Consider the following 21,647-nt stretch of genomic DNA (forward strand, 5'->3'; position numbering starts at 1 on the left):
GCGTGATTCAAAATTTATACTACTTAACCCAAAAAAACCTAAACGCCACTACACATCAAGAAAAACTAGAACTTGTTCACCTGTATTTTTGACCATGAAAAGTACATTGGTACAACGAAAAAAAGCTATAAAATATTCGGTAAAGAATTATTTAGCATAGTAATCAATTATTTGGAATTGGTTTGCTAAACTTTCGAAACTCAGACCTCACTCCAGTATATTAAAAATGCTGCTATGGGCTTTACAGGAAGTTTCTCCATGCTCAAATAATAATTTTGAGGTATCAAACTCAGTGCAGCAAAAACAGTATGTTAGGCTTTGTGGCGTTATAATGGACAGCTGCTAGGGTATCAAAGAGTCACAAGTGTCATCTCTAGCAAGCTATGTGATACCCCTTTCAATGGTACAACATGAAAACTCAACAACTCATAACTTACTTTTGACAAATGGTACAGAGCGGCATAAACTACAAACCCCGATATTTTTACAGAAGTGTTGCAGCATGTGCAGAAGGTTATTTTTTTGTTGTTGGAACATTCTATAAGCAACTTGAACAGCAACTGTATAACAGCAAATTAGTCATTACTAAAAATATATATTTCATTCCACAAACTAAAAAACAAATTTAAGATTAACTCACAAACCAAGAACACGTCACCTTGAGCAAGCAATCGCCCTTATATGCGAACTGCCACGAAACGTTCAATCGTGTAAAAAGCCAAGTTTAGGATAGTTTGATACAGAGGTGCGTTTGTGCAAAATTTTATGTTTTAGGTACGAGCAGAAGTATCGTGAAAAGCTAGCAAAAGTAGCTGTTTCTATTACCGGAACTGGGGGGGGGGGGGGGGGAAGAAAAAAGAGAAAGCCGCCATTATTGCTCAAAAGAAGTGACAAGTGAACCAGAATGCAAGCCTTCTCAGCAAGACCTCTGCAATAAGGTGGCACCTGAGGCTGCTGCGGTATGCTGGGACTTGTATCATAGCGACAACCACCAGGTGCACGCAATGTTTGCTTGGGTGCTGTTTAAAAGCTGCTAACAAGGAAACTATACAATTTGCATCCCTGCAGCTTTGCCAAGATTGCTTCAGCTGTACAGTAGAACCTCATTCATACATTTTGGGAAAAAATACGAAGAAGCACGTACCAACCAGAAAAACATACGACTCCAAGTAATTAAAATATTGGACAGACCTAACTATAGCAGCCATCTACATAATGCAAAGCGCTGCGCGAATAATTGCAGCACGTAATGCCAACACGCATTCAGCTGGTGGGGCTCCCGCAGCCTGAGACGAGTTTTGTTGTTCTCTATTGCGCTTCTCTATTTCTCTTAACACGATGGCACTAAGCGCCCCACGTCACAGAAAATCCAGCATTGGCGTCCAGCATTGGCCATCTTTTCACGAGCAACCATTCTGAACCATGCATACCCAAAAACGCAGGTCCTTCGGGTAGCACAGAGACGTTACTGAACTAATTGAATTTCTCGAAGTAAAATGCATCAGAATAATCGTAAAGTACGACTTACACAAAGCCTACAGACATGATAGTGTCGGATTGTAATTTGAATATACGAGAAAGCATAATTCTGTTATGGGGAAAGTCAAACACAAACCCCTTTTAAAGTGATAGCATTTTCCAGCTGCCGTTTGAGGTCTGCCTTATGGCAAATGCACTATATCGCACCGGTGAGAACAAAGGCTGTTTCATCCAATCATTGTTGCCCCAGAGTGCCCCAGTGCGCGCCGATGTGATTTGCCGAATTCACCATTAGTAGGAGGAGCACAGCCCACTCAATTCCTTGCAACACCATCAAAAATAGAAGCACAAAGCTCACCTTAGTGCATATCATTTGCCGCCAGCATTTTCCGGTAAACATTACGGTTACATAAGCTGCAGTTGCTGGGAAGCATGAGAAGTAGGAACCTTTGCATGATATATCCAGCCAGTTTTCTCTATCTGGTTGTCTTACATTTAACAGCAGGGTCTCGATGCATTCTACCTCCGCTCGAAGAAGAGCACATTGGGGTGGCCAAGCTAAAGGTGCTGTATAGTCCGGCTTAATGTGGACATGATCCACGCGTGGTGCAGTTACACTACATAGGTGAAAATAGGACGCTCTACAGTCTAGTGTGGCTGGTGCAGGAATATAACATGTCTTATCGCACACCAGAGCAGCTAGAACAGGGTGCATCTCATGCTAGTTTGGCTGATCAGCAGCTTGCTGTTCTGGTTCAGGGAAGCCAGTGTGTTGCATTTGCGCCTGCGCTTCTGTGCACTTGTCTGCTAGCGCTGTGGCAACAACTGATCACTGCACTGCTGCAGGTAATGTTTAAAGTGTGGGGCAAAATTTTAGTGATCTTAGTGTCTTCGACATGACGTATCCGACTTCACCAACCACTGCCTGGCATGCTGGAAGCGCCGAGCTCGTCGACCGATCTGTACTAAATGATAAGTAGCTGAGGCTTGGTACGGTCGGGCTAGAAGTGCTTCGTGCTAAGTGCGTGTAAACTCACGGCCAGATAGGCTGGGCTGTGGCCGTGATAAAGTTTCGCCCATTTCGCTCTAACGGCATTGTATTCCTGCGTGGCTTGCCACCACATCTACACCATGGCCGCCGCGTTGCATTCTCCTTTATGACAAATGCAGCATGCGGTTTCTGCTCGTTTCTGGCGCCGTGTCGGAAAGGCTTTCGTTCGTCTACTTTGAAGTGCCTGATGCAGAGATACACAAGATATCTTGAAGGTGATGCACTACGAGAAATGATAGCTCGAGAATATTTCCCCTGAATACAACTTACCTTTGGTTTCCGAGCGCCATTGCGGCATGTAATATGTATAGTCATCCCGAGAAAGCGTTCGCTAAGCAGGTCTTGATGGCTAAGCGACTGTGCTATTGAAATGTAGCTTGTGCAGCTTCGTCAATTGCAGTTTGCATGCTTTGTATGCGTTGATTGGACCGCGTTACACTTGCCTGCTGCACCGTAGTGCGTGCTTCCACTCAGAAAGCTGGGACAGGAAAGATGTGTTCGGCCTTCCTCTACCCAGCGCTGTGTACAGCTCAGCCATCACTCGTGTTCAAATGCGAATTCAAGCACCTGGCTGCCATGCAACGCATCGGCATCCTTACAATAGCTCAAATGACGTGCGCAACAGGGGAACGGACGACGACGAGAGAGCCACCCGTCAACTCACAAATGATGAGTGAGCAATGAGCCAGGCTGCCTAGGTGCAACTGAGAGATCAACAGTTGTGCACGATTCTTCAATATTCGCCATGTCTGCATCACTACTGCATTGCCGCCAGGTGCACATGCCGTCTGCATAGGCGCTATTTAATAGCAGCTAATAAAATTAGGCAATTACCAGCCCTGTGGCTTTGCCAAGATTACTTTGAGAGTATGTATATGGTAGCCATTTATATTCAATTTAGCCAGAGTGAAATTTCATTGCAGTTGGCCTTTAAAGGTGAAGCTTAAGCATCCTCCAAATTTTTAAGATGGTAATGGGAAAGCGAAATGATATTGAGCTGGTGGGCGATGCCTGATGCCACCGGAGTGAAAGATGATGCTCACATCACAACGCGAGTATGCGCCGGCATTTTTGCGCTCAACAGCACTCACATCGGAGTGTAACGATAGCATTCTGGGGCAAGGAACAGCGCCATGTTCAGGTTATTACCTATTAAAAGTGTGCAGTATGCTTCCAGCGGCATCGCGCGCTGTGGAACAGATAGGCATAGAGAAAGAAATTCAACCGTAAGATAGATGAAGATGCTTATGGCAATAGGGTTGGTGGCGATAGCTGTGAATGTACTGTGCGACGACCTGGGAGAAGATTTGGTGGTATCGGAATCAGAAACTGAGTGTGCACTGACATTTCCACGTGAGATAGGCGGGCGAGTATTGCGGTGAAAGTGCTGCGACGGGTGGCTACTGTTCTCTATCGTGCACATCCGATGAGTTTTATTTACTTGCGATGTAGTAGCCAGAAAACATATCATACGATTGCAGTTTGGCGATGTACTGAACGTTGGTGCCAGAAGATCGTATATTCCAAGAATGTATGAACCGGTCAAAATAAGTGCAACTCAACTGGGTCATTTTTAGTATTCTCGATTTTAACCGTTGGTGCTGGGAAATCGTACATAGCGGGAACGTATCAACAAGGTTCTACTGCATACACTACTCATTTGTGACAAATTTAGTCGAATTGAAATTTCGTTACAATTGGCTTTAAGAGATTACTGATGTAACACTTTCAACTTGCCTTTTCTTTTGCTGATGTGAAGGTCCAAAACCCTTTAAATGCTAAAAAATTATAATGGCAAGCGTCAAAGCACCCTAAATCATTTACTGGAATATCTGTTTTTACAAAACAGCTTCTTTATGCAGCGACTCTTCCCAGGAGCTGAATGCATGAAGGGACAATGATACATTGGTTTGCGGCATTCCTGCTATTTCAGCGGCTCCCACACGCACGTACAGCCACAAGTTGTATGCAGCCTTACTGTTTAGTATTATTTCTTTAATAAGCAACATCGTCATACCTATTTTTATCATTACATGATGCCACAATAATAGAGAGCCTTAGCATGTCCACAAACTTCTTGCAGTTTACAGATTACTGGAGCAGTAGCAAAGCTGGTAGTAACATCTTGTGACACTTTGTCCAACTATAATGCTCTTGAAAAATGTGTGCCGTGTGAAAGCTCTCGACGAGGGTAAATCATAAAAAGACTGCAAGTTAACAACTATTTCACTGCCAACAATTCAAAACAGCAGTTAAGTAGAATATGGTAAGTCAATGCAGTATTAGCTTTCTGCTGTCTCTCGAACTCCCAACTCACCAGACGCTGCCACCATCATTATTGCTGCCATACACATTTCTGACAGCCCAGTATTTCACAAACGCCAAAACATTTACAGACAAGTGAAAACTCTCTAATATCAATGATGCCATGCCTGTATTTCAAGGCTATTTCAAAATATCTCATAAGTGTTTCTCAACCATCACACTTGCCAACTGTTACCCTTTTATGTGGCTTGAAGTGTGTTGTTGCAGTTTCTATGATTTCAAAAACATGTGCCTGTGCTCCTTTAACAAATAAAAATTGAGCAAAGATGCTGCATTCCCTGCTTTACTGTACAGCTGATTATGCTAAAGGAAAGCTGAAAAGTAAGAAGGACTTGCCTATACTGTGGGATTCCTATGAGGCCTTGAACATCTGGAAACAATTAGATGCAAGTGCAGGTCTGATAAACGTACCACATGTAGCAGAGGAGAGTTCAAACCACAGTACTGACGAATCAACCTACCTGTTCGTGTAGGCGTAACATTTATAATGCTGTTGAAATACCGTTGTCTGTCAAAAAGCAAGGAAAAACAAGAATTAAAGGGAAACCACTTTTGGCACATGCCTAATGACTAGTGACTTATGATGACATAGTAGTATAATGGCTGCTTAAAAATGCTGATGGCATTTTAGTTTGCACTTGCAACAGTGTTTTCTGCCAAAAGGATAAACATGATTTGGAAGCCAGCACTTGATCGTGTAACATCTCTCTTTCTTAAGGGGGCCATGAACCCCCTTTTATAGAAATTGAGAAATGCACTTGAATTTAAGATACACTATTTCAGAAATACTATGCCGCAAAAAGTACTTCAATGTTCTCAGCAGAAGCGGAATTATTGGCAATCAAACATCCCCTACGATGCGTTTCCGCTCCTTCTTCAATGACTTGCACTGCAAAGGCTACGGCAGAGCGGGGCTTGCCCACGACGTTCTGCCAAGTAAAAATCACTACTACCAATCTTGGCACCTACTATGTGCCAAACACGGCGGCCGTGGTATCTATGCTATGTAGCAGACTGCAGCTACATGCAACTGTAGTGCGTATGTGCAGCGTTTGCTTTGCGCATGACGGCCCTTGAGTGCACGCTCATGCTCATATGCTGCAGTCTGGCTGTGCTACCTGGTGCGGACTGGCTTTGTTCTGCACCAACTTGACTGATGGATAGGAGCCACTTCCAACTTTCACTTTTTGAAGTGCTATCAATAGCCCAATATGAAGCGAAGTCTGCCAAGGTGTCTAACCAAGAGTGTCCAGGAGTCAGCGTGCCTTTGGTCTGACCTTAAGTTTCGTGTGGTTCGAGGCTAGTAGAAATTAGTGAGACACAATGGCTACGACACTGATAAGCGGAGTGGCCAAAGTTTAATTCCTATATGGGCGGCCGCAGTCGAGCGTAAGCAGAGAACAGTCGGCTTCTTTGGGAAGTATGTAATTATTACTGAAATTAAAAAGCCAATTTTTTCTTACTTCAGCCTGTTTATTAAAATGCATCAATAAATATACACAGTAACAGTAGGAAGAAGCGCACTGATCCAAACACTCTTCTTGACTGATGTCAGCTGTTAACCAATAGCAGTCACATATGGGAATCTGCTGTAGTCGTCCAGAAAAAGAGTGAGGAGCAGGCTTCTGTTGAAAAGAGCATTTGAGAAAAAGGTGACTCTGCGTTCCACTAGAAAATTTGGCTGAGATGTTCACAGCAGCTTATGCCATCCGTGGACTGCATTTTTTCACCAAGCCCAAGGAGTAGTTTAGGACCCCTTTAACTGCACAGCTAACACGTTTCGTTTGAAAGGAGTACAAAATTACCCCTATTACTGCAGCTCTTATGAATTAAGTAAACAATAAATGAGCATAATATATTATTGCAAAAGGCAATATTGCAGCACATGAAATGATTACTAGTATACCAATTTAACTGCCATACATGTGACTATTCCAAACTGCTACAAATACATGTTTCCAAACTGCTACAAATACATGTTTCTGCATTACAAGCAGCATTGCACTTTGACCAAAACAATATTTTTCAAAGGCTGTACACGTGAAAAATATGCAGACCAAGCAGCCACACCTATTCAGAGCATCGGAGCATGCGACTGGGGTATTTGCATCCATTTAAGTTTATGAATGCTTAAGGTTAATGTCTGAGAACCTGCGGTTTTTCACATGAAATAGACAAATAAGCATAGAAACAACAAAGGATGCAATAGAGCAAAGTAAGTTGGCAACTGATCTTTCTTGATATCTGACTTCATAGCGCCGTGCCACCAACTCTACCAAACTGATGCAGAACAGCGACCGAAAGACACACTGTACGGCGCCTCGTTCGACTTTTCAGACTGATCCGCATGCACAATATCGAAAACATGGTGACTGCAAAGCGAGTTGCCGCCATTCGAGTGCTGTTTGTGCCACCCATGCCCACACTTTCGTAGTCGTGAGGGTTTTTCTGCTTTCCAAGTGCCATTCCAAGTGCCAGTGTCATCCACATACAGCCACTGCAAAGCATTTTGTTGACTCGGCCCCAAACGACTTTGGTCACCGACTACCGACGAAGTAGTTTGGGTTCACGGACGATCAGCCGCGACAACTTCTGCGACCATCTATCATATTTGTATGCGTGCACACTGTAGAAACAGCTAAGTAGAACACCGCTTTTAAACTGACAGTGGAGTCAAGGTAGCATGCACAATATCTGCACTTCACAATGGGCACACACAAACTGAAGAGCCAAAGGGCGACAATATGCACATGCTCGGTGTGAAGCCTGTACTGCTGAGAAGCGGCCAGAGCAAAGGATCCCTGGTTGCCTACGCGACCCACAAAACTATATGAACATTTTGGCAAACCCTAGGTGCCTGTGTCTTCTTTTTTTCCACTCTTCATCGCTAGCTCGTTCACTCCGCACTTCCCCTTCCTCCTCGTCATCACTATTGTTACTAGGCGCTAGTCTAGTTTGATTTGATTTCTAATAACTGCATTAATACAAGGTGCATTCAGAAATATTTAATCACAAGAAATTTATGCAGGGATGTCCTTTAAAATCAGATGCATTCCATACCTTTTGTAAAAGCTGTTCCAGGGCTACTTTCAGAGGACTTATTGTCACTGGAGAAAAGGTATACCTTACCTAACATAAAGATTACACCGCTTTCAATGTATGTCCACCTCTTGCTGGACATGCGCTACATGGCAAACAAAGACAAATAGCTAGCTTCACCAGCAAGCACTAATGTTTGCATCAATTTCTATTGGAGGAAATTCTCACCCAACTGAATGTTAATGCATCACGGTTAAAACACGTAGAAGATGTAAAGGGCATGGCTAAAGCCAGAATTATATAAAAGGAAGAGAATACATACACTGAATTACTTGATGAGGACCCTGCTTTCGTATCCATCCTTCGTACGTTCTCAACAAACAGGAGAGATGATTGCCCTACACAGAAATCGTGAATTTAACCGGCTATGGCACAAACTATGCAAAAGTGCTGGAATGACTTGACAAACACACACTTAGCACACATTGAAATGAGAGTAATGCACTTTCAAGTCCACAGTTCACAGATGCCGATTTCGACTTGGTTTGTTACTGGATAGCAGCTGGTGTATAATACAGAGAAAATTTTTAATGTGAGAAAAGCAGAGAGATCGGCTGGAGGTGCTTTGTCTCTGGCTTGCTGCTACACACAAAGTACAGGAAGAAGAGGACGAAAAAGCAAAGAGAGAGACAATGAGTCTGGATGACAATTATGTACAGTGACCTATGTACATGTGTGATGTGCACAGATCATACCTGCCAACCTGTGAACTTTAAAATTCACAAGAATACTAACGAAAATGAGAAAGGGAGCAGGGTGAGGGGGAAGGAAGCAGCACACATTTTTGTTTGTTTGCCCTGAGTTCTCACCTTTTGTGGGATGCATAAGCACTTTATTTAGGGTCATTTAGGTTTAGAAGCTACACATAAGGATCAACAATATATGGGAAACAGAGACATAGAAGCAATAGTGACTTTTTAAGCTTTGCTTTGCCTATTTAGTCCACTTCAGGATGTCTGAATAAACTTGCCCAAAGGAAGTGTTAGCACCTTGTGTCGCCGCAAAAGCACAACACAACTCCTATCAGAATTTTTTTCTTTTATGCATTTTCCTTTTTTTTCAATCTTGCTCACTCTATCCTTCAAAGCCTTTAAAACACTTTCGTGAACAGAATGCAGTTTTCATAAAACTTTGGGCAATATTCACGAGTCCAAATTCTTAAATTTTATGACAAATTCGAAAGAGTTTGCAGGTATGGCATGCATGTTCTGTGCACGGAATGACACAATGTCCAGACCCCTGTCATGCAGTGCCTCGTGGTGAGGCCTCTCTCTTCTGGTATACAATTTGCAGGGACAACTGCCAGCCAAAAACATCTTTTTCCGAGTCACCAACAGTGGTCGAACAAGGGATGTCTCTGAAGTCAATGCTTTGACAAGGGGACCTGTCTACTTCACCAGGGCTACTAGTCATAACCAGTGACACTGTAAGCGAGAAACCTTTGTGGGGGCAGGAAAAATGCACAAGAAGGATTAGTGATGACAATAACATTTGTCACTTAATTAACTGCAAGGTGGCGATAAGTAAATAAGCTATCTGAAAAACACCCCAAATCAAGCCTATGACAACGCATCTTAATTAGAAAGGAGGTAGGCATTAGAGCTAGAAAATTCCCTCAAACACCCCTAAAAACAGCCGCTTGCCTTTAGAACAAAGTACTCAAGCATGCTCCCTAGCAAACATTTTACAGAAATACTACGCAATATATTATCAAACAACAAGCACCTTTGAAAAGCATTCCCCAATGTCCCAGGGGTCACTTATAGCTGCAATAAAAACTTGGAAGATGTTAATGTGCGCAAGAAGGTCCTGGCAAAGACAAGTGCTCTTGCCAAAATCTTGGCTCCAGAGCTATCACTTATTTGACCACTGTTGATCACTTTGTCTCCATGTTCCAGTGTGCTTCGATCTTGTTTGTCTTTCTTTGTCAATACCAGTACTCAATCACTAAGTGAAAAAATATACTGCCTTAGGCAGTATACTAATAAGCTAAGAACTGCTAGTGTTAGCCATAATGATTGCTCGTGTGTAATGACAATGACTGCAAAGGTGATTTTGCTGTGTGAATATGCCCCATAAGTGTATGCCTGGCCTCGTGTTTTTAAGCACGCTCCAAGTTAACAGAGAACGATTCTGACAACTCTATACTAGGTCAGTGACTCTAGCAAACACAATAAAAAAATTCTGTCATGCATGGCTCGCACCTCTGAAATGCATGCAGTGCACAATATTTCAGCATGCGCAACCCACAGACTGTGTACTTACACCGTAAAATATGGTATCTTCATAAAGCACTCACCTAAAACAGCAGTAAGGCACAGAAGTGCCATTATTTTCACTAGAGGTGTATAACTTGATTGATTGATGAATTAACTTAATGTTCTAAAACACTGGGGACTACGATAGCCGCCATACTGTAAAGCTTCGAATTATTTTGATCACCTAGAGATATTTACTGTACATGTGAATCTGACTATACAAGCATTTTTGCATTATGCCTCATCAAAAATGTGGCTAAGGATTGAACCCACAACTCCAAGCTCAGCAGCAGAATGCAACAGACACTGAGCCACCATGGTGGGTTTGAAGCCAATTTTAATGGGGCACTGAAAAGAAACAATCAGTTTACACTGGCAAAATATTCCTCAAAAACTATTTTGATTAGCTTTGCGGTAATAGACCAACTATTATAAGAGGAACTCATGGGGTTCGTTTTTTTTTAGTTTTTGGATATTTTCTGGCATACCAAGCATGAAAGTGGCTTGTTTTTTTAATTGTAGAATCTTATGTTACTAACACAGCTCAAATTATTTTCAGCATCCCTTTAACAGCCTTTCAGTTACGATGTAAAATAAAAGAAAACCAACACTCGAGATAAAGTGAAAGAAAACAAGCAAATGAGTATTGAAGTAAATGCTCTGTGCAGGCCTTTATAAAACGATTATTTTCACTATAATAAATGCAAAGGAAAATGAAAACATACTCGCTGCTTTACTCTGATGTTGGTGTGGGGAGTCATCAGGGCTTCTGAAATGAAGACAGGCATCAAGTGACAAAGCGCATGTGAAATATGAAGTAGCGAATTGCTGGCATTCCTTAGTTACCTCTGAAGGCAGGCCTTTTCAGCATACTTTCGAGACAATTCTGGTGAGTTTAAGGTAAACGTCTCTGATAAGTCTGATGAAAAAAAAAAAGCAATCTTCATTAACACAGTCACTACCATTCAGTTTACAACAACATAGATTGAGACCAATCTTATGCAAAGACCACGAGAATTTTGACAAAACCAATTATAACTGTATAGTCTGCAACAATCATTTAGGATTTTGCAAATATTAGATAACAATACAAGCCATATGAGTGGGGCCTGGTACAGGATTAGAATGTTAAAGCTTGTTACAACAAATCCTCAAACTTTTGTTAAACAGAAAATGCAGGTGTGGTGTACCAGGAGTGCACTATATTCTTGATAATGATAAAGGGAAAATACTTTACGAGTACTAATTGCACACTTTAAAAAATGTATGAAAGGAATTCATGTGGCTATACGTGCAAGACAAAAATTATGCAGATTCAACCCACACGTTGGAATTGCCACGAAGCGAAGCTTTTCTGAAGTAGTATCTAAATGCCAGAATGCTAAATTTGATGTATACAATTGTCTGTATCGTTATCTATCCATTTGCAATTTCATGCAATGTTTATGTTTATGCTCTAGGCTGTTCACAATCTATTCACAATCTAAGCTGAGATGCAAACAGCAGCCAATGTGAATGCACACTGAGACATCGATGTAATGGTGTCACGACTACAAAGGTGACGTTGGTCGAGGGAAGAATGGAGACGACAGATGTATGCTCGGAGAAGCCCAACGTGAAAAACAAAGATAAGCTTGGCCATTATTTTTCTTGTTTCATGCCTGTGTCCATGGCTTAAGGGAAGCTGGCATGCGCAAATGCAGTCTTGTGCCTATTCAGCAAGGCAGCAACCATCATCAGGAAAGTGCGGGATGGTTCACTAAGAAAGGTTCACTTTAAAACTGATAATGAGTTACCAGCCTCCTATGCTAAGCTGCCCTCTGGTTAGAGCCAAGCGATCGTGGAGCTGTTTCTTGCCAATTTCTAGAAATGTCTTTCCTGATAAAATTACATTTTTTCACGACAAGTGCCAACCAATCATTTGGACAGCACCCTTTCACTTTGCTCCACAGCAATGATTTCTTGTATTTACTTGCTAAGGTAATGCTTGCTGAAGCTAAAGTGTGGAAAATTGAGTGCTGATGACTTAACTGGAACATCAATGCATTTCACCACAGATTATCAGGGCTTATTTCTTGAATATGGTGTTAAGTACAGGATATCTGTAAAATGAAAATTATTTTATCCCTGCCTGGCTTCAATTCTGCAACTTGGACATCTATTATAAAGTGATTAATACAATAATAATTAGTGAAATTGTTGATTTGCTTGCACCGCTCAAGCAATGTGTCTTGCTAGTCGCATCCACCTTAACAGGTAATCAGACTTGGGCAACAGACTAACGATAGACAGTTTGAGTTTAGCGTACGCTATAAAACAGCGAGTCGTCACTGCGCATGCGCAGAACGCTAAACGACCCATAGCGTATAGCGTATGCACACTATTCCTCAGATTTAGCATTAGCATCTTTGTGTGGTTTGAGGAGTTTGCGTGAAACATGGCGGCAGTCCCGGCTGCCCGCTTCAAATTGAACTTGGCGTGGCTTTTGTAAAATGCACTTCATTCATAGCAAATGACTGTGACAGCTTTCACTTAGTCTCAGGCGGCTTCGACGACAGAGTATTATGGATAACCTTGTGGTATTTTCGAGATCGCTTCTCGTTTCAAACGAGTCGAAGCCTAACGAAAGAAACATCTCGAATGTTTCTTTCGTTAGGTTTCCGAAAATCTTACAGGCCAGCTAAAACTGTAAAAAATGTGCGCTGCTTAACGTATGCTACACTATAACGTATAGTGTACGCTAAATTAAAACTGTCTGATAGCTGCCACAGATGATCTTTAATAAGTCTATTTCCATTCAAAAAGGTAACCTGGTGCCTGTTGGCCACATATAAATATAGAAATACAGCCTACTTTAATTAAAACCTAGCTGTATCTCGGTCCCTTCTTGCGACAATGATGTACTGTTTGCCGCCTACATTTCATCAGGTTAAAAGTAAACAAGCTTTTCTACTTTCAGTGCTGCTTTAAAAAGTAAGCACAAGTCTGTGCAGAGGCTACAAAGGTACTCATCTCTAAAGGATAGCTCAGACTCTAGGTTCTGCGCAACATGGGCTGCCCTAATGACTAATTATGTTGGGAACTATGGGCCAAAGCAATAGGGAAATACCATAACAGAGCTGAGATTCATAAACTTTATGAAAAGTTTGAGAGTTGGCCAGTATGTAGGACTTGAACTAACACCCCTCATAGAAGGTCTCAAAAGCTTTTACTCTAGTGACATCATGCGCTTTTGGTGTCACGATGTGCGAAGAGTTGAAAGAAATAGCTTGTAGAGGAGCTCGCGATGATTTCTTTGATTTGTGGATTTCCCACAGTGCGCATCACTGCCATGTTTGCAAAAGACTATTGTCATGTTATGTGCACGATGCACGTGTCATTTAAAATTTATTTTATTCACAAATACTGCTCTCTCAAACTTGAGTTGATGCAGGAGCAGGCACGGAAAATAAGAAAGAAATACATCAAGAACATCAACAAATAACATAGATAAGCAATTCCTTCATAAACTCGAGCAGTGATAGCTTCCACAGTGAACCATCTAGGTTGCTCTATAATTCAATAGTGAGCAGACAAAATGAGAACCTAAAATAGTACAGATACCACCTAAAAGAAACAATGTTAAGGGAACACTAAGTGAAACATTAAATCAGTTTATATTAATGAAGTAGCCTTTCAAAGCACTACTTTAGAAATTTGGTGATAATAGGTTGATTGTAAAAAAAAAAGAGTAAAGATCAAAGTTCCATTTTTTTAATTTGACGCTAAAACCAATGCACTGGTATGTCAATCTGACGACACAGATTTGAAAGTATCTTTTTCCATATTTGCGACACTGTGGCTCAGTAAATGTTCTTGAAGCTCCCCGAATTCGGCCTTTGGCTCTTATAGAAGAGAATGTAGTCCATCTTTAGCAATAACAACGAACTAGGTCGAGCAGTCATTGTCAATATCAGTGACGTCATAGCAAGCTGGTGTGGAAACTCTAAGGCGGTGTTGTTGCCACTCGTCTTTTGTTGTTTGGTCTTTTCTAGGTTACCGGACTGACCTCTTCCCATGATAAAAGTGGCTTTTATGGTATTGTACAAGGCAAGTTACTAATACGACTCAAATCATTTTTCCCTTTAATGTTTCTTTATGCGCATGTGTTGTAAGGGTAGAACATGCAGAAGGGCTCTCAGACGCAAGCATAAACACGAATGCAAATTGAAAAGTGCAAATTTTTATACAACATGAATGCCGATTTACAGGTGTGTCTGTGAGCCAATGTTTCAAGCGATTAGATAGTGTAGTGCGATGAAGGCGAGAAGCTAAGATTACATTGATTAAACAAGCACTGCTTTTTTTTAAAACAGATTTGAGCCTAGACATGCGAGATGCATAATGTGGTGACCAAACAACTGATGCGAATTCAAGAAGCAGCCTCACAAGGGATTAAGAGACTGATAATTTGCATTCCTTAGTTCCACCTTTTCGAGTTCTCTTTAATCTCTTCCATGCCTTTGGACAAGCTGGGTTCGTCGACATTTGTCAAAGGGCAAGGACGAGCTCAGGTCGTCACCGGTACAATAAGTGGCACAGAAAAGGTTAGGCAACACAATTTTCTAAGTGACTGTTAATACACTTAGTTGACTTGTTTGTGCCACTTCAGGCCAATGACGAATGTTATGCTGAGGTATTTGGACTGATTTACGCAATTCAAGCTGTGTTCAGAACTTCTATACATGAAAGTCAATGGTTGCTTATTTGCAAATGATGTCGCTGTTTTCTCCAAGTGTTCAAAAATGTAGTAAAAATTGGAAGAAGTGTTTCAGAGGTGCTTTAACATTTTTGAGCTATTACTGGTCCCAAAATTGTGCTCTTTCAGGACTTCTGAACTTCTTGCGAGGTATGAAGGGACACATTTTCATGCACATGCTAGTTCTATAAGAAATGAATAGTTTATATTATTGCAATAAAGCTTTTGTAAAAGTTGGTCACTTAAATTTTGTGTATTTTGATAATTTGAAACTTCTTAATTAAGTGTGCCGTGCTTGTATTGTGCAAAGGTTACCAATGACATGTAGTGTTTTTTTATGTAGTTGTAATAACTTGTCTTTCCCACGATATGCAAACCACATGGGCCACAATGCTGATAAACATGTGTAAGTTTACATCGACTGTGAATGTGCAAGAGCAAGGATGTAAGAGGGATGCCATTAAAACACACTCTCAAATTGAGAAAACACTGCAAACAGCATCAATGCCCCATACAGCACACATCCTCTATCAACAACTTCATTGGCTTAGTTTCTTTTGACAAGGCCTGTACGGCTTGTAAACATGAAAAACTTGCCTTCAGAATGCTGCATAACTGCTTCGTGTTGTCGATGCTAGAAAAAAAAAGTGAATGCATCAGTTACTGCAAGTTTGCACAGCCGCACGAATTGATTTGACACAAAGCACATGCGTTTTTATACCTTGCTTGCGTCAGCTTCGAGCAATGGATCTGCAAAATATGTGCAGTTTAAACAGCAGTGTTTGCATAGGCAGGAAGCAACACAACAATGAAGACAAGACATTTGCAAAGGTTCAACAAAGGAAAAGTCTGGTGCATGTATAGGCAAACAGCTCAAATATGCCTCTCTCACTTCTCAACAACATTGACTCAATCAAATAGCAAAGTAACATGGCAACATGCAAACACTACCAAGGCAAAGGAATGCGAACACAGCACTTGTATTTTGCCTTTATCTACATCATATTTTGACGTCAATTCTGTGGTATGCCCTCTCAGGATGTTGCAAAGTAGCTAAAGCATGCATTCGAATGGAGTGCTTGTTCACCCCCAAACCAGCATCCTACTGTGCGTGAACCTTGTGTCACAAGCAAAAGCACAACTTACCATCACAAAATGCTGCAATCAAACAAAACATTTTAAAAAATGTATTTGAATTGAAAATTGCACAAGCTGGCATTTAATTTTGGGACATCAGTACCACTCTGTTGTGTAAGAAGGGACCCTAGAGTAAAACAGCTATGCATACTACAATAAAGTTCTGAAAGCATTGTATACATGAGTTAATTGAATGGAGGCAAGGTTGCATTGCCTTCCACACTTCCTTTTTTCTTATATCAGCAATCAGATTACAAATTTAACTCTTGTCCTTGAAGTTCATTTTTTCTATTATTTCATTGACTGTTGGCGCTATTTCGTTTATTGACTAAAATGGAAGTGCTTGTACGTTGGTTCCGTCTGCTCTTCTCGCACTATTTAGTAACTGCAGCGCAATGCTTGCCGTGTCAGTTCTCACTTCTTGCGTGTTTGTTCTGGAAACGTTTCACATTTACTGACAAGAAAAACCCAGCGCGTTCCAGGCAGTTCGTTTCGTCACGGACAGCTTGCACAGCAGACGAAGCCGCAGGGCCGAAAGAAAAAAACACAGTGACGGCAGTGTCCCTGCATTATACAGGGGCACTAGTTCACGGTGAAGCGATTACAACTGATCTATTTACAACTTTTCTTCTCAATTAGGAAGGTCTCAATTCTTGTGCAGAGACAACTACCCACCGAAAGTGATCGCCGGAGAATACCCGAGAGCGAGCCCAATAATAGGTAAACTTGAGAGAGGCTCCCCGTCAAAAAAGCGTTGCTACAACACGAGGCGGGGTGCGTAACGTAACTATGTTAAAGACCACATTCACATTATTTAAAAAAAAAACAGTATAACAAACGCCACCTCAATGTAGCAGCAATACCCATAAATTCGCCCCAGCTGCAAGCGCTCAGAATCGCCGAAAGTAATACTGCAGCACGAGCATGTAATGATGTACTCACAGCCGAGCGTTGCTTTTCCACATAACCACACACATTAGCACCTAAAATTTAAGAAACAGACCGATAAAAAAGCAGCGTTCCAACACTTCTCAAACACGCCTTCAAAACATCCACCAGTCCAAACCAACCAAGCCGCCAATCCAGGTGTAAGCGGGCCACACACCAAGCGACCAACGGCGCCAGTCTCGTATTCGACGAATTTGGTCTGGCCAATGGCAGGACGCGACGGAGTTTTCGAAAGCCAAACACTACGCACACTGCACCATAGAGTTTATCACTTTAATGATGTAGTGAGAAACTCTATGCACTCCACCAACGTTACACTAGTTACACTAAACTCTAGCCTGATTGTAGCCAAGTCCAGCCAAGCGACGCGATTAGCTGAATAAATGGATGGATGTTATGAGCGTCCCCTATGGAACAAGGCGGTGGTTTGCGCTGGTTTGCGTCACCAAGCCATTGCTATTATAATGCTTAATGTCCTACCCGTGGTCCTACCTAGGTTAAACAAGCAAAAAAAAGAACTATGAATAAAAGATTACGGATACTATCCGACGGCGTTAGGAGCCTTACAACGGTGTCGATTGCAGCGCCATTTGCTGAGCTAGCCGGGCAAAGTAGTCGCACTTACCTGTCGCGTTTTGCAGCCGGCATTCGCAAAGGCGTGCGCGTCGTTGTCGTCGTCGCTTGTGCGATCGTGCTTCCCATGCTTTGAGTGCGTGTTGAGTGCCACTCTCCGTACTATACAAAGGCTCTACCAAGTGCGTAGGACACTTATGCAGTATGGGGAACTGGCAGCTCGAAGTGTTTAAAATGAGCATATACATGGCATTTCCGGTCGCCCTCTTCTACATGTTCAACCAGCCGCAGTTGTTCGAAGAGTGGGTGGTAAAAAAGAAACGCGAGTGCTTTCCCCCTGCAGACCCTGTAGCAGACCAGCAACTCAAAGACTTCGTCAACACGTTCAAGGCCAAGAAGCGAGAAGAACTGGAGAAAGAACTGGCCGCCGTTTCCGATAGCACCCCGAGTGGTCAATAGTGCCCGCGACTCGCCTGCACTTCATGTGGCAACATTTCTCGTCGCGGCTTATTCAGGGCTGTTCTCGGAAAGCCTCAATGCTCTAATGAAGTCATCCAGCACGTGTTCTAATTTAAGATGTTATAACCGGTGCTTCCTGCCTTTCCGTGGCAGTCGCAAGAGTGTAAGGCGTGCACGAAGTAGGCTTTGTGTGCGCGATGGAGAAAATCTGTAGCAATGTTAGATTGTCTGTAAGGACAATATACACCTAAGTGTTTACCACAGAGTACTGTTCTTGATGTCGAATTCGGCTTTATTATGCCGTAGATGCAAGCTCTCTTTTCCAGCCTAGTTTGTTTCCTTAGAACAAAGTTATAATCGCAATGAATGTAGTCCTCGATCGGCACGTCAAGGGGAGGTTGTTTCTCTCGAGCGAAGTGCAGTGCATCAAGAAACTCAACGCTGTACAGTAATTATATCCCCACCATACACCGAAAAGTAGATTTTTTGATTTGATAGAAACGTTCACCCGTTGGCATGGTTTCCGATTACGGTGGCCGCATTTGGAAGAAAGCAGACTGCAAAAACATTTCTATGGTACCTCGGGTAGCACCCTTGTTACTTGGGGCTTAATTTTATATCAAAAATTTACAGCACTTGCCTCACCGGAGCAAAATGCCGCGATGTGGTGAATAAGGGACCAGAGTGTAATGATTGTGTTTAGCTGTTAATAGAAACCCGAGGCCACATTAGAGGCATAAAACACAAAAATATAGGCGTTCCAGTTCTTCCAAATATGCACCAGGTTTTCAGAGAAACGAGCTAAACCCCAGTATGCAAAGCGATATGGTGCTCATAATTGCACAGGTTATAAGCAACGGGCAGTGTGTGACAGGCATATTGGCTGGTAGATAACATTTCATCAATGTTTATCAGCCAGTGATTTGTTTGTCACAAGATGGTAAGCTCAGGCAGGCAGTCTATTTTTTTTTATTATTTTATAGTCCACACTGCAGCATAAATATCGTGTTTAGTATTTTAATAAGTAAGGGCATCACTGACCCAAAAAGCTTCAGAACACACAATCTGTGAATGAATGAAATTGCATTGCAGCCAGTGCAACTTCCCCAGAATTAAAAGGTGCAGTTGAATTCTGTATGACCACTGCACCGCGCCCCTGAATTTAAAGCCAACTCGTAAAAATACAGGAACATTAAATATTGCATGACATTTGAAAATTTTCTACTGCCTCGATTGTCGGCAGCATGAGCAATGCATAACATTTATTTCTGTAAAACCTGGATCTTTGCACTGTGCAGAGTCTCAGTGGGAAGGAGAAAACGGCTACTTAAAAGAAAGCATGCTGTAGCTAGTCGGTTGGCAGCAAGTTAAGTGCTGTGCCAAATGGTGCTTGCCATACACAAAAGGCAACATCTGCCATCAGCTATTCTAAGGCAGATGGGGAACCATTAGCACATCAGGTGGTTTTCCTTGCAGGTGCTTCAGTAATGTCATCAGAATCACTGTGTTCATCATAACACAGCCAATAGGTCAAATTTGCCATAAAAAGATGTGACTGCAAGGAACCTGTGTGTAGATCAGCCATTATATGAGGTCAAATGAGAATGTCCTTGCCCATATTTTTAATTTAGCCAAAATAACTTGCATACATGTAATTACAAATATACCCATTATTCAAAGTACAGGCACCGACAAAAGTGGTATACTCCACGCAGCGGGAGCCGGAGCAACGGCAAGCTGCATCGAACGCCATCTACAGGCAGCATCTCGAGACAGCCAATGCACAGCCGCCTCAATCACGTGCGCACGGCGGGGGCAAGCCCTGCCGTGCGCGCGTGATCGAGGCGGCTGTGGCCAATGGGTGCCCTTTATTATCTGCAGGCATGTTGCTTGACTCGTGTCAATGTAGATAGCGTCACGATGCAGTGTGCCACTGCTCTGGCTCCCGCTGTGTAGAGTATACCACTTTTGTTGGCGCCTGTACCTTACACTAATTTTCCACATAGTCTCTACACCGGTTCAAACATTTGTCCTATCACAGTTGTCAGCCAGCGACACACGCGACCTCCCCGCAGGCTCGTTGTAATGCAAATTTTTATGGCCTTTTGCAAACTTGCAGCACCACAACCTCACACTTGTCAAAGCAAGACACCTTTCCCCATACGTGGGCTGCATTTCCCTGTGGATTTTGGAGGGTGTTCATCACTTGCTCCATAGAAAACAAATCACACTTTGTTGCTCGGACGCCGTAGACTTTTGAATCACAACTGCTATCTTCAACAACTGACAGCAGCACCATGCCGCAGAGCTGCTGGCAGATAGCGCTGGGCCTGTCCAATAAAGGTCCGCCACTGGGAATGGATCTGTTGACTTCGCATTTACAACAGTAATTTGGCTAACAAGAAATAGGGGCAAAGACTTTGTTATTCGCCCTCATATTCTTCTTGCAGCACTTTTAAACAAAGTTGGTAACACCAGTCATGTGTACTCATTTGCATTCATACTATATTTAGCTGAATTCTAGTATTAAATGAGGCTGCTAAGGGCTTGGGAATGGACGCTGATGCTCAGGAGAGCCACAGGTACCACACAAATTAGCCTTGCTGGACTGAAAGTTTTGAACAGTAGGCAGAGGTAGAATCGACAGTCTTGCAGATAAGAATAAATAGAGCGGATAATGGGGGCAGGGCATCAGCATTTTTTTTTCATGGTTGCTTATTTTGTCATCACTGCAAGCAGCACTTTGCTTTATTATAGTACTAGTGCAGTTTTTCTGCAGGTATTTGTGCAAGGGTCTTCCAGACTCTTCTGTGTTCCAGCTATGAGGAACTGCTTCAATATTTGGATGACCGTATCCAACTGTTTGAACTTGGACTTCCAAGTAGTTTCTTACCTCCTCCTCACAATATTGAGCTATCAGACACTTTTCACCATCTCGCGAGCTCATGTGCTGGCATTATAACTAGACTGTTACTCTACTCATGTTTGCTGTCCGAGTGCTGCAAAGAGCCACTGTCCATTTTCCTTATGGCACGGCAGCCATGAATCTGACAAAATGAGTACTCGCAATACAATTGTACACTCTGGACAAGCCCATTAACGAAAGGCCCGAGATGCAAACACAGAAACAGAAGACCTGCACAATATCGGTACTTCTGCATTAATTTTTGGAAGGCTCTAGTGTTGCACTGTGGGTGCACTGAAGTGGCACTGCACGAGTTCGAAGCTGCGCAGTGAACTTGTGAAGAAAGTGCAGGAGAATTGAACAGACCTAATGAGTAAGATGATGTGGCAGAGATGTATAGTGTGAAGCAGTGGACAGGAGAACAAACACTAGCACAAGGTGATGAGTGCAGGCACGGTGGACAAATACACATGAAAAGGGGAGCCTGAAGAATGAAATGTACTAAGAAGGTTGGCAGATTGAGGTGACTGGTAATCCACTATAGAGAAATGACCACCTGTCACTGCTCTTTCACCTGCTTCGTGCTGTACATCTCTGAAAGAAACTGTAGATTACCAACTAGACCCGTCTGCCATGCTTGAAAACTTTACAAACTACAATCTCTCAACAGCACGA

The 21,647-nt window shown here is 42.4% G+C and overlaps 1 protein-coding gene across 9 annotated transcripts in view; it reads right to left on the reverse strand.

Moving 5' to 3' along the window:
* LOC135898916 (uncharacterized) overlaps window positions 1-17,316 on the reverse strand; it is a 40,912-nt gene extending 23,596 nt beyond the window's left edge. For 2 of the 9 annotated variants that reach the window (XM_065428144.2, XM_065428143.2), the window contains exons 1-8: window positions 17,030-17,310; window positions 15,672-15,700; window positions 15,548-15,584; window positions 11,059-11,131; window positions 10,938-10,981; window positions 8,217-8,292; window positions 5,317-5,363; window positions 5,192-5,225 (exon numbers count right to left, since the gene is read on the reverse strand). In XM_065428144.2, the coding sequence (XP_065284216.2) occupies window positions 5,192-5,225; window positions 5,317-5,363; window positions 8,217-8,292; window positions 10,938-10,981; window positions 11,059-11,131; window positions 15,548-15,563 (290 nt within the window). In that variant the 5' untranslated portion in view covers window positions 15,564-15,584; window positions 15,672-15,700; window positions 17,030-17,310. Of the gene's footprint in view, window positions 1-5,191; window positions 5,226-5,316; window positions 5,364-8,216; window positions 8,293-10,219; window positions 10,254-10,937; window positions 10,982-11,058; window positions 11,132-15,547; window positions 15,585-15,671; window positions 15,701-17,029 lie in introns of those variants that run through there. The other 7 variants (XR_010563453.2, XR_011512789.1, XM_065428146.2 and 4 more) reach the window with 7 other exon arrangements.
* Between the last annotated feature and the right edge of the window lie 4,331 nt (window positions 17,317-21,647).

The sequence above is a fragment of the Dermacentor albipictus genome, chromosome 3 (genome assembly GCF_038994185.2).
Source record: "Dermacentor albipictus isolate Rhodes 1998 colony chromosome 3, USDA_Dalb.pri_finalv2, whole genome shotgun sequence".
NCBI lineage: Eukaryota > Metazoa > Arthropoda > Arachnida > Ixodida > Ixodidae > Dermacentor > Dermacentor albipictus.